The following is a 12,761-nucleotide window of genomic DNA, read 5'->3' as shown; positions in this document are numbered from 1 at the left end:
CTGAAATAAGCCAATGCCTATTGAACTGAATGTAGTGGGCAAGAGAAATGGGAATTTCATTTATGCTCAAATGGAAACAAATTTATCGAAGTTTAAATACCTCCACATCAAATACCTGAAAGCAGGTCTTCCACGTGTTTAACATAACAGAATGAAAAGCAGATATAAAATCTGAGATTTTGAAGAATCTTTGGGCCCAATAGTTACCATCAGGGAGAAGGAGGATCCCCTGGGAAGCACTTTACATTTGACATTAAAGCCTCCAGACCCAGGAATGGCATGCGGCATCTACGAAGCCTCGCAAGACATCTCAGAATCGAACTGCAGCCGTGACGTCCTCCCACTTTGATTGAAGAAACAGCTTGACACTTTTTAGGTGCTGATTGTACTGCTATTGTAGGTTATCTTTCAGTCGGCCTCTTTTGCACTTTCCCTTGGGGTACTCTCGTATACTGTGCTTGGGAGCCGACCCTCAGGCAGACAAACGATGTGACCAGGTATGTCCGTCTCCCATGCTTCAAAAGGTCAGTAACTCGTGGTTGAGCGGTTCGCTGACGAGCATTGATGTTGGTGAGCTTTTCATTCCAAAATATATTGAGGATTCTTGTAAGGCACATATCTGTAAGGCTAGGATATGTTTCTCTCGTTGGAACTTTATTCTCCGTCACTCGCTAGCATAGAGGGGAGCGGACAAGGCATTACTATCCAGTAAAGTGTGTGGTCTGTACCCCTGTGTATTCCCCCCTCCCTTGTCCCCTGATCTATTTAAAACAACGTCGTTTCCAATTTCGCGAATATATTACAGCCTATTAACACATTTAAAGTAATTCAATCTATTAGATATTATACATATTCATTGGAAGGTCTCCCTCGCCGGAAAAATTAGTGGAGGCGTCCTTATTGGGTAGTGAATAAAGTACCCAGAATTCGAAATTTCTTGGTTTTCATTATCTTGAGAGGTTGTAGACGGTCCATATATGCACCAAGAGAAGAAGAAATAGCTAGAATATTCGATTTTCTGTACAAAGGTTTGAATAGATATTATACACCCGAGTCCCAAGCCATACACGATAATTACAAATAGGGCTTTTAGTGAAGTATATTATACCTGTGTCCTCTGACAATTAGCTTTTGGTAAAGCTATGAATCAACATTGTAGCTAAATTGTCAAATCTTAAGTTGACAAGTTTGCTCTCAAGTACGTTCTTGATAGGACAACCTTATCATTATTATTCTAATAATAACTATGGAAGTCCCAAGGGTGATGCCATCACCCTTTAAGGAAGTACAGCCACTGAACTATTAATAATGCAGAGATATACTCCAACTTATAAAATATATTCCTAATAAAGATTGCTTTCTCCTGTACAATGCTAGTGAGCATATTTTAAGTGAAATAAAACTTTAAGGGAAGGAAAGTTTAATATTTTTTTTTGTTTAGTTTTGAAAGCAAATAGCAAGCTGATGTAGATGAATATATAAACGTTCTTCCAATTAATACGCATATTCACTGATCATTGTTACCCTATAACTGAGAAAACGGCTGTAAACAATTGACTGAGCAGTGTCCCCATAAAAGGATTTTACAAGAAATTCTTGTTGTAAAACCAAAAACTGTCCAGACATTTTCAATATACCAATTCCAACTCTGACTCTTGAAACTTTAAACATAATTGCTCCGACTCCGAGCTGTCATCCTTCTTTTTTCGTAAAGGCCCCTTTTCTTCCCTTTTGTAAAAAAGTACGTAGTTGAATTAAACTCTTTCCCTCCCCCCTCCCCTAATAAATCTAAAATCATATTACGCCCACAACCAGGCACACTTGAATATTAACGTTATGGATTTGTTACCATTGTCTAAATGTGAACTTGCGTTCACAGAAGGTAAAAATATAATTAACTAATTTCAATGACTAGCTCATTACAGTAACTCAGTTTCTATATACCAAACTTCATCCATATTTCTGTAAAGTCTGTTGGATGGCTGTCAGTTCTGTCAAGTTTCATGGAATGGCTTGAAAAAGAAATTAATAAATCTGTATTGATTACACACTAAAGAGAAATATGTAATCACTTTTTTGGTCACAAAGTAATATATACCTATTGACTAAAAATTATCACGTAGTATATATAAGGAAATAACCTGTAAATTACCTTTTGTGGCAACTTCGTCCAAGGAATCCTTCACATTTGACATTGTTGCATCAATTTGTTTTTGATTCTTCAGAAAATAGGGTCGAACAAGTCTTGAATATATAAAAGTGGATCCATTCCATGGAACTGGCAAGAAACACCAGATTAAGAAAACACACTGAAATAGTTCCATAAAATTAAATTAATGCCTTTTCGTAGATAAGCAGATAGCTTAGCAAAAGCTACTCTGCAGCTACTGTAATAGTCTGTAAGGAAGCTTTATTTTGAAAACTTAAGCAGAAAAAGAATAATATAAAGGACAAAATATATCATAAGTATACCTGAGCACAAGGGTATTGGAAGGGGGTTTACTCCATTTGTGCAAATATCCATTCACCCAGAAAAGAACAACGCATAAAAAAGTGTCTTTTACTCGACCACCCCATGCCAAAGACCCAGAAAAATAACCTCCAAATCACACTCACTAAGGCCCTAATCTGCGTTTACATATGATTCAATAAATAAAAATCAATACTAAATTTTGAGGTCCTAACAAATAAATTGCAGAATTATAAATAAACAATAGTAACAACTGTTTTGAATCTGTCAGTACCTTTGCAGACATCAGAGCAAGCAAACATATTTTAACAAAGGTAATATGTGAGCTGAGACGGACTCAATAGGGGAACTGTTTTGGGATAATTAAACTTGGAGTAGGAGAGCAAGGGTTTGAGAGCTTCGCTAAATTCCCGTAAGGATTTGCTTGTCTTATATTATTTAAGAGGAGGGGGACGTGTGCTATGACAGAAAGTCATCCAATTTCTGGTCCAAGAGACTCTTGCTATGTGGTTTACCTGTTATTGTTTGTTCTGTTTTTGATTAACTTGATGAGGTTTGACCTTCCCTAGCTTGCTCCCAAATGGTAGTCCTGTATGAGAAAATTCCAGAAAAATGCAGGACAGGTAAAAAGGAGAAAATTTGTTTTAAAGAAACCTTAGAGTAGTAACGTTTAGTATTGAAAAATGGATTTTAAGTTCAGCAGGACTATACTATTGGCAGCATTGCAGAGCTATTAAATTATTATCTAGATTCAATCCAAAGAATATATACAGTATACAAAAGCTGGTGTCCAGGTTTACCTTTGTTATGCGTATTCAAGCTCTATGATATGATTTGCAAGCAATAATTTTAGCAGGAATGTGCCACAGGTTCTTCTTCTTCTCTCAATTTTATTGCCCCAGAGGACTTTTAAGTCCTCTTAGTTTTCCGAGTCGCCTTGGACTGAAACACGTGATTTTGCAGAATTCCATCTGCACTACATTTAGATGAAGGTGGTACACTGTATTGAATCTTATACTCCATATGAAACCAGCAAAAATTTTAAGTCTGTGGTGTAAGGAGTAATCATACCTTTTGTGAAATAGGAACTGGAAAGATTTGATTGGTTTTGCATATGTCTTTCTCTTATGTCTCTAAGCGTGGTGAGTCTGTTCTGAGTCAGAGGAACAATCTTTATTGCCTTTAAGGGAAGAGAGTCAACTTCATAATTGTCTCTGACTTTTTGACGGGATGCACTTGAAGCGGATCTTTTTCTATTTCTATTAGAGATGGAGTGGTATGCATCTAAGAGACAATTTTTTTGTGCTGGTACTTCAAAATGAGTTTCAGTAACAGTTCGAGAGCTGATTTAGCATCATTAAATACAATGATGTGTGACTGGGAGGATTGATCTGCTTGAAATGTCTCTCTGACATGGTCTCTGTTAAGACTGTGAACAGTTTCGGCAACCTCTATGGATTTTCAAACTTTACGTTTTGTAACAAAAGCCTCTTGTTCAAACTTGATCCTTTAGAGGAAGTAAAAGTCGTAACAAGGTTTCCGTAGGTGAACCTGCGGAAGGATCATTAGCGTTTGATAAACGAGAAGGAGACTTCTTGGCCGTGTGTGGTCAGTAGTTTTTTCCGAATCGTTGTTATTGATACACGTCCCCGTGTTTGATGTTTGAGGTGGACAAGTCGAACTGGTCAAAGAAAATACTCTGTGAATGATAGTTACTGATGTGTTGAGTTAGGATTCATTTGGTCCACCTTCATCTAACTACTTGGCACACATTTTCAAATCCATGCAAAAGTTAGTCATTATATCTTATATTGTTGTATCTTAGGGGATAGTAGTTTCTACTCTAATTATAACTGTATCTAAGTTTTACAAAATAAAATGAGGAGAATAATCGGTGAATATGTGAAACTTTTTGATACAGAGACGTGCTATAGAAAGTTAAGAGTGATGAATGTTGGACAGCTCAGGGATTACCAGGTAGCAATTTTTGTACATCAACATTGGAATGATATATGCCCAGATATTTTTATCATTTTTATAAGAGTAATAGTTGCTTACATGAGTATAGTACTAGAAATGTGGATAACCTTGTGATTCACCATGGACAGAGTGCTTGGGTAGGATTTATGATTTGCTATTTGGGACCAAGTGTTTGAAATGTGCCTCTGGCGAGTATTAAGGTGGCTGAACATCTAAAGCAATTTAAGAAAAGATTAAAGAAGTATTTATTAGGATGGGAGGATAAGGAACCATAGTTTATGTAGTTTCTGTTTATTTTTTAGTTTATTTAAATATATATATATATATATATATATATATATATATATATATATATATATATATATATATATATATATATATATATATATATATATATATATATATTGAGTCATTTAATTGCATTTATTGATATTGCTTGTTGTGGTCGTCCGTCCTTGGAGCTTTGTTTCTTCTTGAATGGCCACTTGTCAAATGATTAAACTGTGTATTTTTTTATTGTTTAATAAAGTATAATTCAATTCAAAAAGCAGTTGTATAAACCTTGGAGGGGGCTCACTCAATTGGAAATCGAAAGTCCTATTGTCTTAAGATTCAAAAGTGATGAAGGGCCACTTCAATTGATCATCACATCTATTGTGATAATCATCAGGCGATAGAATATGGATAAAGATCTGCATAGGACATCAAATTGACATTTCTGCCAAGTAGAGCATCAATCCACTGTGCTACTGCACATTTAATCATTAGGTGAAAAGATAAAATGTCAATTTGACAAAACTGCTGCACAAGCCCAGAAGGGGTTAAATTATATTCTGGGGTCGAGAAAAACAGAAAAATTACATCAAAAGAAGTTTAAAAGCAGCAATACACACAGAACTGACTAAAAAGTACAAGAATAAATTGACAGATTGAATAAATCATTCATTGACCATCATTTAAAACAGTCTTTTTGCTGAATTCTTGGATATATATATATATATATATATATATATATATATATATATATATAATATTCAATTTTTGAATAAATTATTCAGTTTGAATAGTTCAAAGGTATGTGAAGAAGCCACATTTTTTTCAATTTTGCTATCTCTAACACCAAATGAGTGTTATAATTCCAGCCTTCTTTAGTAAAGATAGCAATTAAGTTACTGACTATGCAGGTCACTATTGTGCAAAGCACAACAGGTGGAGAAATTTTTGAAGACAAAATAGTTTTTCCCCTGATAATGCCTTTTGGCTGACAAAATAGTGAGTTTCAATATAGGAGTGACAACCCTGCTCCAATAACCTTCAAAGACATTTCCTCTTGTTCTTACAAAGCACAAACAAAGAAGCATATTTTAAGGTAATATTGAAAATATAAATATGTCAATTAAACTTCAGTTTACTTCATCTTGTGCCATGACTATTTATCTGTTTCTAAGATTCTGCTTTTCTTTGGCCAAGTTTGATCATAAAACAATAAAAAAGTTGAACAAAATAATGCAAAAAATAAATAAATAAATAAAAATTAACCAAAACGTAAAATAGCATATAAAAAAAGGAATAAAGTCTTACCTTGGCAAGCCAATAAAATGGAAACCAGGATAGAAGAATGTCAGTAAAAAACTCGGCAGTGCTAAAAAGGGCAAAGACAACCCAGTAAGTTAACCATCGAGTATCATCATCTTTCCTGTGTGATTCTAGTGCTTTAACTGATGCATAAGCTGGATAAACAAAGGCTATAACATTACAGACTAGTTGGGCAGCATAACCAAAAATGAGGTAAATGGCAAGAATGGCAAAGAAACCTAAAATAATAGTTATAATAGTTAACACAGGATAATAGCTTGAATCTAGAAGAAAAATACATTAGATAACAAATAAGCTATAAAACAAACCCCACACTGTATTATTTCTGAAACAGAACTATGTTAGATGATGATGAATTATAGGAAAAAACACAAATACAATGGATACAAGATAAACTATAAACTAAAGTTAATCTAAACAGAAACAAATCAAATATAAATTTTGTTGACATAAGTATATTTGCTTGATCAAACAATTTTTTCTAGCTCAAAGGTCAAATCAATTATAGCTGAGGAATACTTTATGAACACACGAATCTATACTAAAAGCCATTCTTCAATGTAGAAGTACCAGTCCAATACTGTTTTATTTGTTTATTAATAATTTGCCATCTCATTGATTCCTCTGTAATTATTTGACTGTTCCAAATAATCAAAATGTTTTCAAGTAGTCAATACACCCAGAATTGCATGTTTATTTATTTATGCAACATTTTCATTTCAGGGTTTGTGACGGGGGGATAGAGGGGGAAGCACCCCAGGCAGCTAAACAAGCTTAAATCGTAATATTTTTGGGCACAAATGTAATATTTACAGCACTGATGGTGCAGCCAAGTCATCCCTTCCTCCCTGGCAAAAAACCTAACTCCAGTTTGGGGGGGGGGATTGTTATATCCTGTTCAACCTGATTCTAGTAGACAGAAATCAAAAGTTAATGATCCCTTCAGCATTGTTTTTATCAATCAGCACAAGGCTCAGCACCCAAGGAGTATTTTCTGGGTAATTTTAGATTTGTGTAAATTGTCTCCCAAGTTTAATAATCAAATTGATCGCCATCTTATTTTGAGTATTGATTAAATCAGATATATAGTTGTCATATTCAACTAGTTTAAAATTGCGCAGGCAAAATTCAGAAAAAGTCCTTAAGACAATTCACCAGAAATTATTTATAAAAAACACTTTAAAAATTTCATCCCAAGAACTTACTCTTTATGTGGAAGTCATTTGCATGCCCAACTTTTGATTATTCTTCCTTATTTTGGTATAAACTAAGCATAAGATAAGTTCAGTGGTAAACAAACTTGTCTCATATCTGAAGAATTTTCCTTGTGGGGAGAACTTATCTTTATTAGCCATTCTTTATGTTTAGACTAGATAAGAGAGTTAATTTGAGACAAGGTTTTGGTTAATGGACTTCCTGGTTGGTAGAACACAAATGTTACAACCTTGTGAAATCTGCAGTAATGTTCTTCAGACAACAATCCTTGGACCATCATTGTTTCTCCATACAAATGATATGGTATTTGAAGTCTGCAACCACCTAACCCTCTACAGCAATGACTCAAAACTATTGGGTAGACAGATAATGCATACAGTCTGACCATGATTGTCTGCAGGTATGGTGAGATAGATGACTTCACTCCTTTGATATTTCAAAATGTAATGCCATTCCCTTTGGTCACACTAATACACAGCACCAACTTAGCATGAAGAAAAACTTGGCATTATCTCTCATACCACTTCCAATGTGTACCAGCAGTAAAGACCAGGCAATCACTATAGATAATGTCATAAAGTTCAATAAATATTCTGTGCTAGTAGTCTCCAAAGCAAATCCAAGTCTTAGACTTATCAGAAGGACTATCATAAGCCAGTCATAATAGATTATTCCCAAAGCTATATAAGGTACTTGTGAGTGAGACAAGTCCTGGACCTGTGAAACCTGCCTTGCAGGTCCTTTATATGGAAGTAGCATAAATATGATCAGCAGTTGGTAGATGAGGGCTGTTAAATGTATCCCTAGACTTAGCAGGAAACTATACACTGATAGGCTATATGCCTTAAAGGCTATATATAGCCTTATAACATATAGGCTATATATAGCCTTATAACATATAGGCTATCTCCCATCACTAACTTTCAAACACAAGCACAGCAACATTCTACAAATACAAAAGCATGTCAACCAAACCAAAAACAAGGGTAAAATCCTAGTTTAGCTATTTTTTACTATCTTGGAAAGGGGTTTGGTTAGGAAAATGAAACTTTCAGAGATGGTTTACACGCTAAATTGTGTCCCAAAAAGGTATTTTAAAGTACCTACCTGCATTCCTTCTCCTCTAGAGGGTAAATATTAAAATACAGAGGGGAAATATTCTACAAGCAGATGTCAGGAAGGCTTTTGATACCTCTAGCCATGAGGAAATATTAAAATGCATGGAAGGTGTTCACCCTTTTTTAATCAAGATAGTTGAAAGTTTCCTATCTGAACAAAAACAGAAGACCAAATACAAAAACGAGCTGTCAAATACAACAACCCTAACATGTGGTATACCTCAGGGAACTAAGCTAGGCCCAACCCTATTCTTGTTACTTTGCAACATGATAGCTATGTGGCACAAAGATCGCGTAAAGTTTGCAGGTGATTTAACAGTGATAGTACTACAGAAGCAGAATGAAATCCTAGACCTACAGAAAATGGTAACAAGACTGGAGCAAGATTTTTCAGCAAAAAAACTCACCATAAATAGAACAAAATCAGAAATAATGAGAATTTCATTTTTAAAGGATTGGGTACCAGATTTACCTGAAGTGAGTATACCAGTAGTTTAGAAAATGAGAATTCTGGGTGTCATTTTTAACAATAGATTGACATGGGTCAACCATATAAATCATTAATATTCCCAAATTATCCCTCTACTAAGGTCTTAGGCAAAATTATGCTGGTTTAATCTAAGCAAAGATGTAATGCTTACTTACTACAAAACTCACATGAGACCAATTCTAGAATATACCTGTCCAATCTGGCATGCTGGTTTCACAAAAGATCAAACTAACAAACTTGAGGGAATACAAAAGGATGCATTGCAAGTGATGTTTGGGGGATACACTGTTACCTTATGAAGAATGTCTTGTTCTGTCAGGTCTAACAAGGCTTGAAATAGGGAGGCACAAACTTCTAATGGGCTTCAAACATGGCCTTCTCTCATCACAGAAACATCACAATATCCTACCACCAAATATTACACAAAGAAAGCACCATGACAAGCTACAGCCACACAACCCTGGAGCAACACAGCAATACAGGAAATCATTCTGACAATATTTCAACACTCATTTTAATTTATAGTTATATATATTGCAATTATTTATTCTGATATTCTGCAATAAATTATCAGTCATTGTCAAAGAGGGCCCTGACCTTTGATGGCCTTTAAAAATCCTTGTATTATAAAATTGAAATCTTAGAAAAAATAGGTCTTCTGCTTTAGATACAACAGAGCTGTTTTGAGCTTCACAACTTTACTTACTTGGTATCTCCAAAAGAGATACCAAGCCAATTTACTTGTGAAGAACATAGAAGAGAAATATTTTCAATAACCAATGGGGCTAAAGTATATTGGCTATTAAAACATATAAACTCACACTTTTGGAGGTTAATAGAAAGTCCAACAGACAATGAGAAAAATTTACCACTGAACTTCTACAACTCCAGCTAAATAGAAGGACATCATCAGCATATACAATATGAAACACCCAAAATCACTGTAAAATGCAGAAACTGACAATAAGTGCAAGCAAGACAATGGAATTGCCAGAAGTGACTTACTAACCCCAGAAGAAGCCAGGCAATAAAGAACATTCAAATGTACACCCAAAATATCAACCATAAATTGTAAAATAAATAAAATTTCAGATTACTGAAAACAGCAAGGTAGAAAAAGTCCTAATTTCTCAAAAAAAAACTGCCTTCTTTGGTTTTGGCCTGATTCTTTTTAGGATTGATGTTCTAAAGAGGCTTCCTAGCACAAGAGACTGAATATAAGAATCTGATAGCTGAAAATTAAGGTAAAATTTTTTTTTGTCAAAATTTCAATATGTTAAGTAGGCAAGTTTTGAAGACATAGAAATCAGAAGTGTTAACACAGAAGTTTGGCAATAGCTTTCCATAGTATGTTCTTGGCCCTGGATTCATCACTAAAATTGTGTTTTTCTAAACCTAACCCCTTTCCAAGAGAGCAAAAGTAGCTAAACTAGAATTTTACAAATTTATCTAGTAAAATCATCATAACAAACCCCAAAAGGCCAAACTAACATATTTTGACTGCAACTCTACTATACTTTGCCTATAGCCTCCTATCTAATGTGCCAATATTTAGCCCAAATTAAATATTTCCCATGTATCACTATTGTTTCAACCTGTGTACCTGTAAATTGAATCTTATGTAGCAAAAACAAGAACAGAAAAACATAAGAGATATAAAATTTGGGCTAGCTTGTATTTGCATATTGGGGTGGGTTGGGGATAGGCTAAAGTATAGTGAAACAGCAGTCAAAATGCATGAACTATAATTAATTTGCATAGGCTATTATGAAGTAAGAATTGTTTTCTTAACATATTTATTTCTCAACAGCCCAAATTCTCTTGTGTTAAGAAAGGCATCAGAACATAAAAAAGGTGTCAAGTGATGTAGTCTATTCACTTTCATCCTAGCTGAAATAGGCCTATATTGCCAACTATAGTTTTACCATGGTCTTAACTACTGGTGTTTGATTAAGCATTTAAACAGGCTAGGTGAGTGTTTTGTTTCTGACAAGAACAATCAAATAACCTAGCCTATCCAAAGGTCACCAGCATAAGTTGAAAGCAGTTCAGAGACAGGCTTCAAAAGCATTTGATGAATGCAAGTATTTGAACTACTCATCCCATCTGAAGAGACTGAAACTCTTCACATGTGTCTACAGATGTAAAAGGGGTGATATTAGGCTATGGTGCATGAGCTCCTGAATTCTAAGTCTCCATTAAATAAGCCACTCCAACTTGACCAGTCTGCCAGAACTAGGGGGCAAAGTTGGAAACTACATCAGAAGAAAGCTGCCACTAGGCTATGTAATAACTTCTTCACTAACAGAATAGTGAGTCAGTGGTATTCACTCACCAAATAAGCAGTCACTACCCCCAGTACTGCTGCCTTTAAAAGAGCTGTTGATAGAGAATGGGCATCAAAGTTTTGGCAAACTGAGTGGGATGCCATTAAGACATCCAACCATTGTCATGGTAAAATTCTAGTTGATTGACTTTTGGCTATCTTGGAAAGGGGTTAGGTTAGAAAAATGAAACTTTCAGGGATGAGGCTAAAGGACATGCTAAAGCATGTCTTGGGAATGTATTTTGAAGTACTCACCTCTACTCCTTTTCCCTCTTGAGGGCCCTGACATTTGATGACCTTTAAAAACATGTGTGTTATATAAGTGAAAACTTGCAAAATAGATCTTCTGCTTGAATTAAGTACAACAAAATTGTTTTCAGCTTCACAGCTTTACTCAATCCCAATTTATAAGGTTTTAAAGATTTGAAAATACATTTCCTAAATTTTGAAAAAAATTGATATGGCTCAGAATATAACTCAAATAACAGGAATTGCATTTTCAGAGCTAAAGGCAGAGAAAAAGCAACTGGTAACTGAAAATTAAGGTAAAATGTTGTTTTGTCAAATTTCAATAGGTAGACCTGTCATGTAGGCAAATTTCAGGGCCCTATAGAGGGAGAAGGAGTGGAGGTGGGTACTTCAAAATACCTTCCTGGGACACACTTTAGCCTTTAAACCCATCCCTGAAAGTCTCATTTTCCTAACCTAACCCCTGTATCAGATGTCCAAAAATCAATCAACTAGAATTTTACCATTGTTGTCACTAACCAGTGATTCTACAGGATTTAATCCTTATTTTGCTGGACAATATGACAAGATAAATCCAGCTAGGCAGATTATACTTGTTACCTAGGCTACCTAAGAAGTGGCCTAGCTTCATTTTTCTATTTGAATATTTGGGCTTGATACCAAGTATAATTGGATATTATTTAACTGCATTCAGTGGAAAATATATTTCAAGTGAACATCTATTGGTCCTCTTTTACCTAGCCTAGGCCACCTCACCTGCAATAATGAAGCCTCTGTTGACTCCAGATTTCTGCTCAACTAGCTCAAAATATGAAGACACCTTCTTATTTTCATAAGTGATATGTAAAACTTTGTCATAATAAGGTTTAACGAGGTTAATGACTTTATCCATCTCGGGACTCGCGTGTCAGGAATGAGTGACGTGCGAATGCTTCACTTCTTCTAGAAATGATAAGAAAGAATATTTTAGTTGAATAAGAAATATTATTAAATAGATAGCGTAATGCGAGTGCACGAGACAAATTCCAAAAATACTTTCGCATTACAAAAGAGATAAAATCTCAATTCTTGCACTCTGGACTGAAGAGAAAACAACAAAAAACTGGCATTGGTAGAATCTAAAAGTTCTTCTTTTTAATATGTTCAAGTGAGTAGAAAAATAGAAAGGGATACCCAAGTCCAAAAAGTCACTACAGGAACTTGAGAAAAGAAGAAATTTTAAATGGATTCCCATGTGGCATCTATAGACCCGATTTACATATGAAAAAGCACTTATGGTATTCAATTTAGAATATTTGATTATTTTAATGGTAAAAA

The 12,761-nt window shown here is 34.8% G+C and overlaps 1 protein-coding gene across 2 annotated transcripts in view; it reads right to left on the bottom strand.

Moving 5' to 3' along the window:
* Positions 1-12,386, bottom strand: part of LOC136037898 (receptor expression-enhancing protein 5-like) — a 37,329-nt gene extending 24,943 nt beyond the window's left edge. For both annotated transcript variants that reach the window (XM_065720752.1, XM_065720751.1), the window contains exons 1-3: positions 12,201-12,386; positions 6,032-6,264; positions 2,153-2,309 (exon numbers count right to left, since the gene is read on the bottom strand). In XM_065720752.1, coding sequence (XP_065576824.1) covers positions 2,153-2,309; positions 6,032-6,264; positions 12,201-12,336 — 526 coding nt within the window. In that variant the 5' untranslated portion in view covers positions 12,337-12,386. The remainder of the gene's footprint in view (positions 1-2,152; positions 2,310-6,031; positions 6,265-12,200) is intronic.
* Between the last annotated feature and the right edge of the window lie 375 nt (positions 12,387-12,761).

The sequence above is a fragment of the Artemia franciscana genome, chromosome 17 (genome assembly GCF_032884065.1).
Source record: "Artemia franciscana chromosome 17, ASM3288406v1, whole genome shotgun sequence".
NCBI lineage: Eukaryota > Metazoa > Arthropoda > Branchiopoda > Anostraca > Artemiidae > Artemia > Artemia franciscana.
Note: the sequence above shows the minus strand (reverse complement) of the source record. Positions and strands in the feature narration are given on the sequence as shown.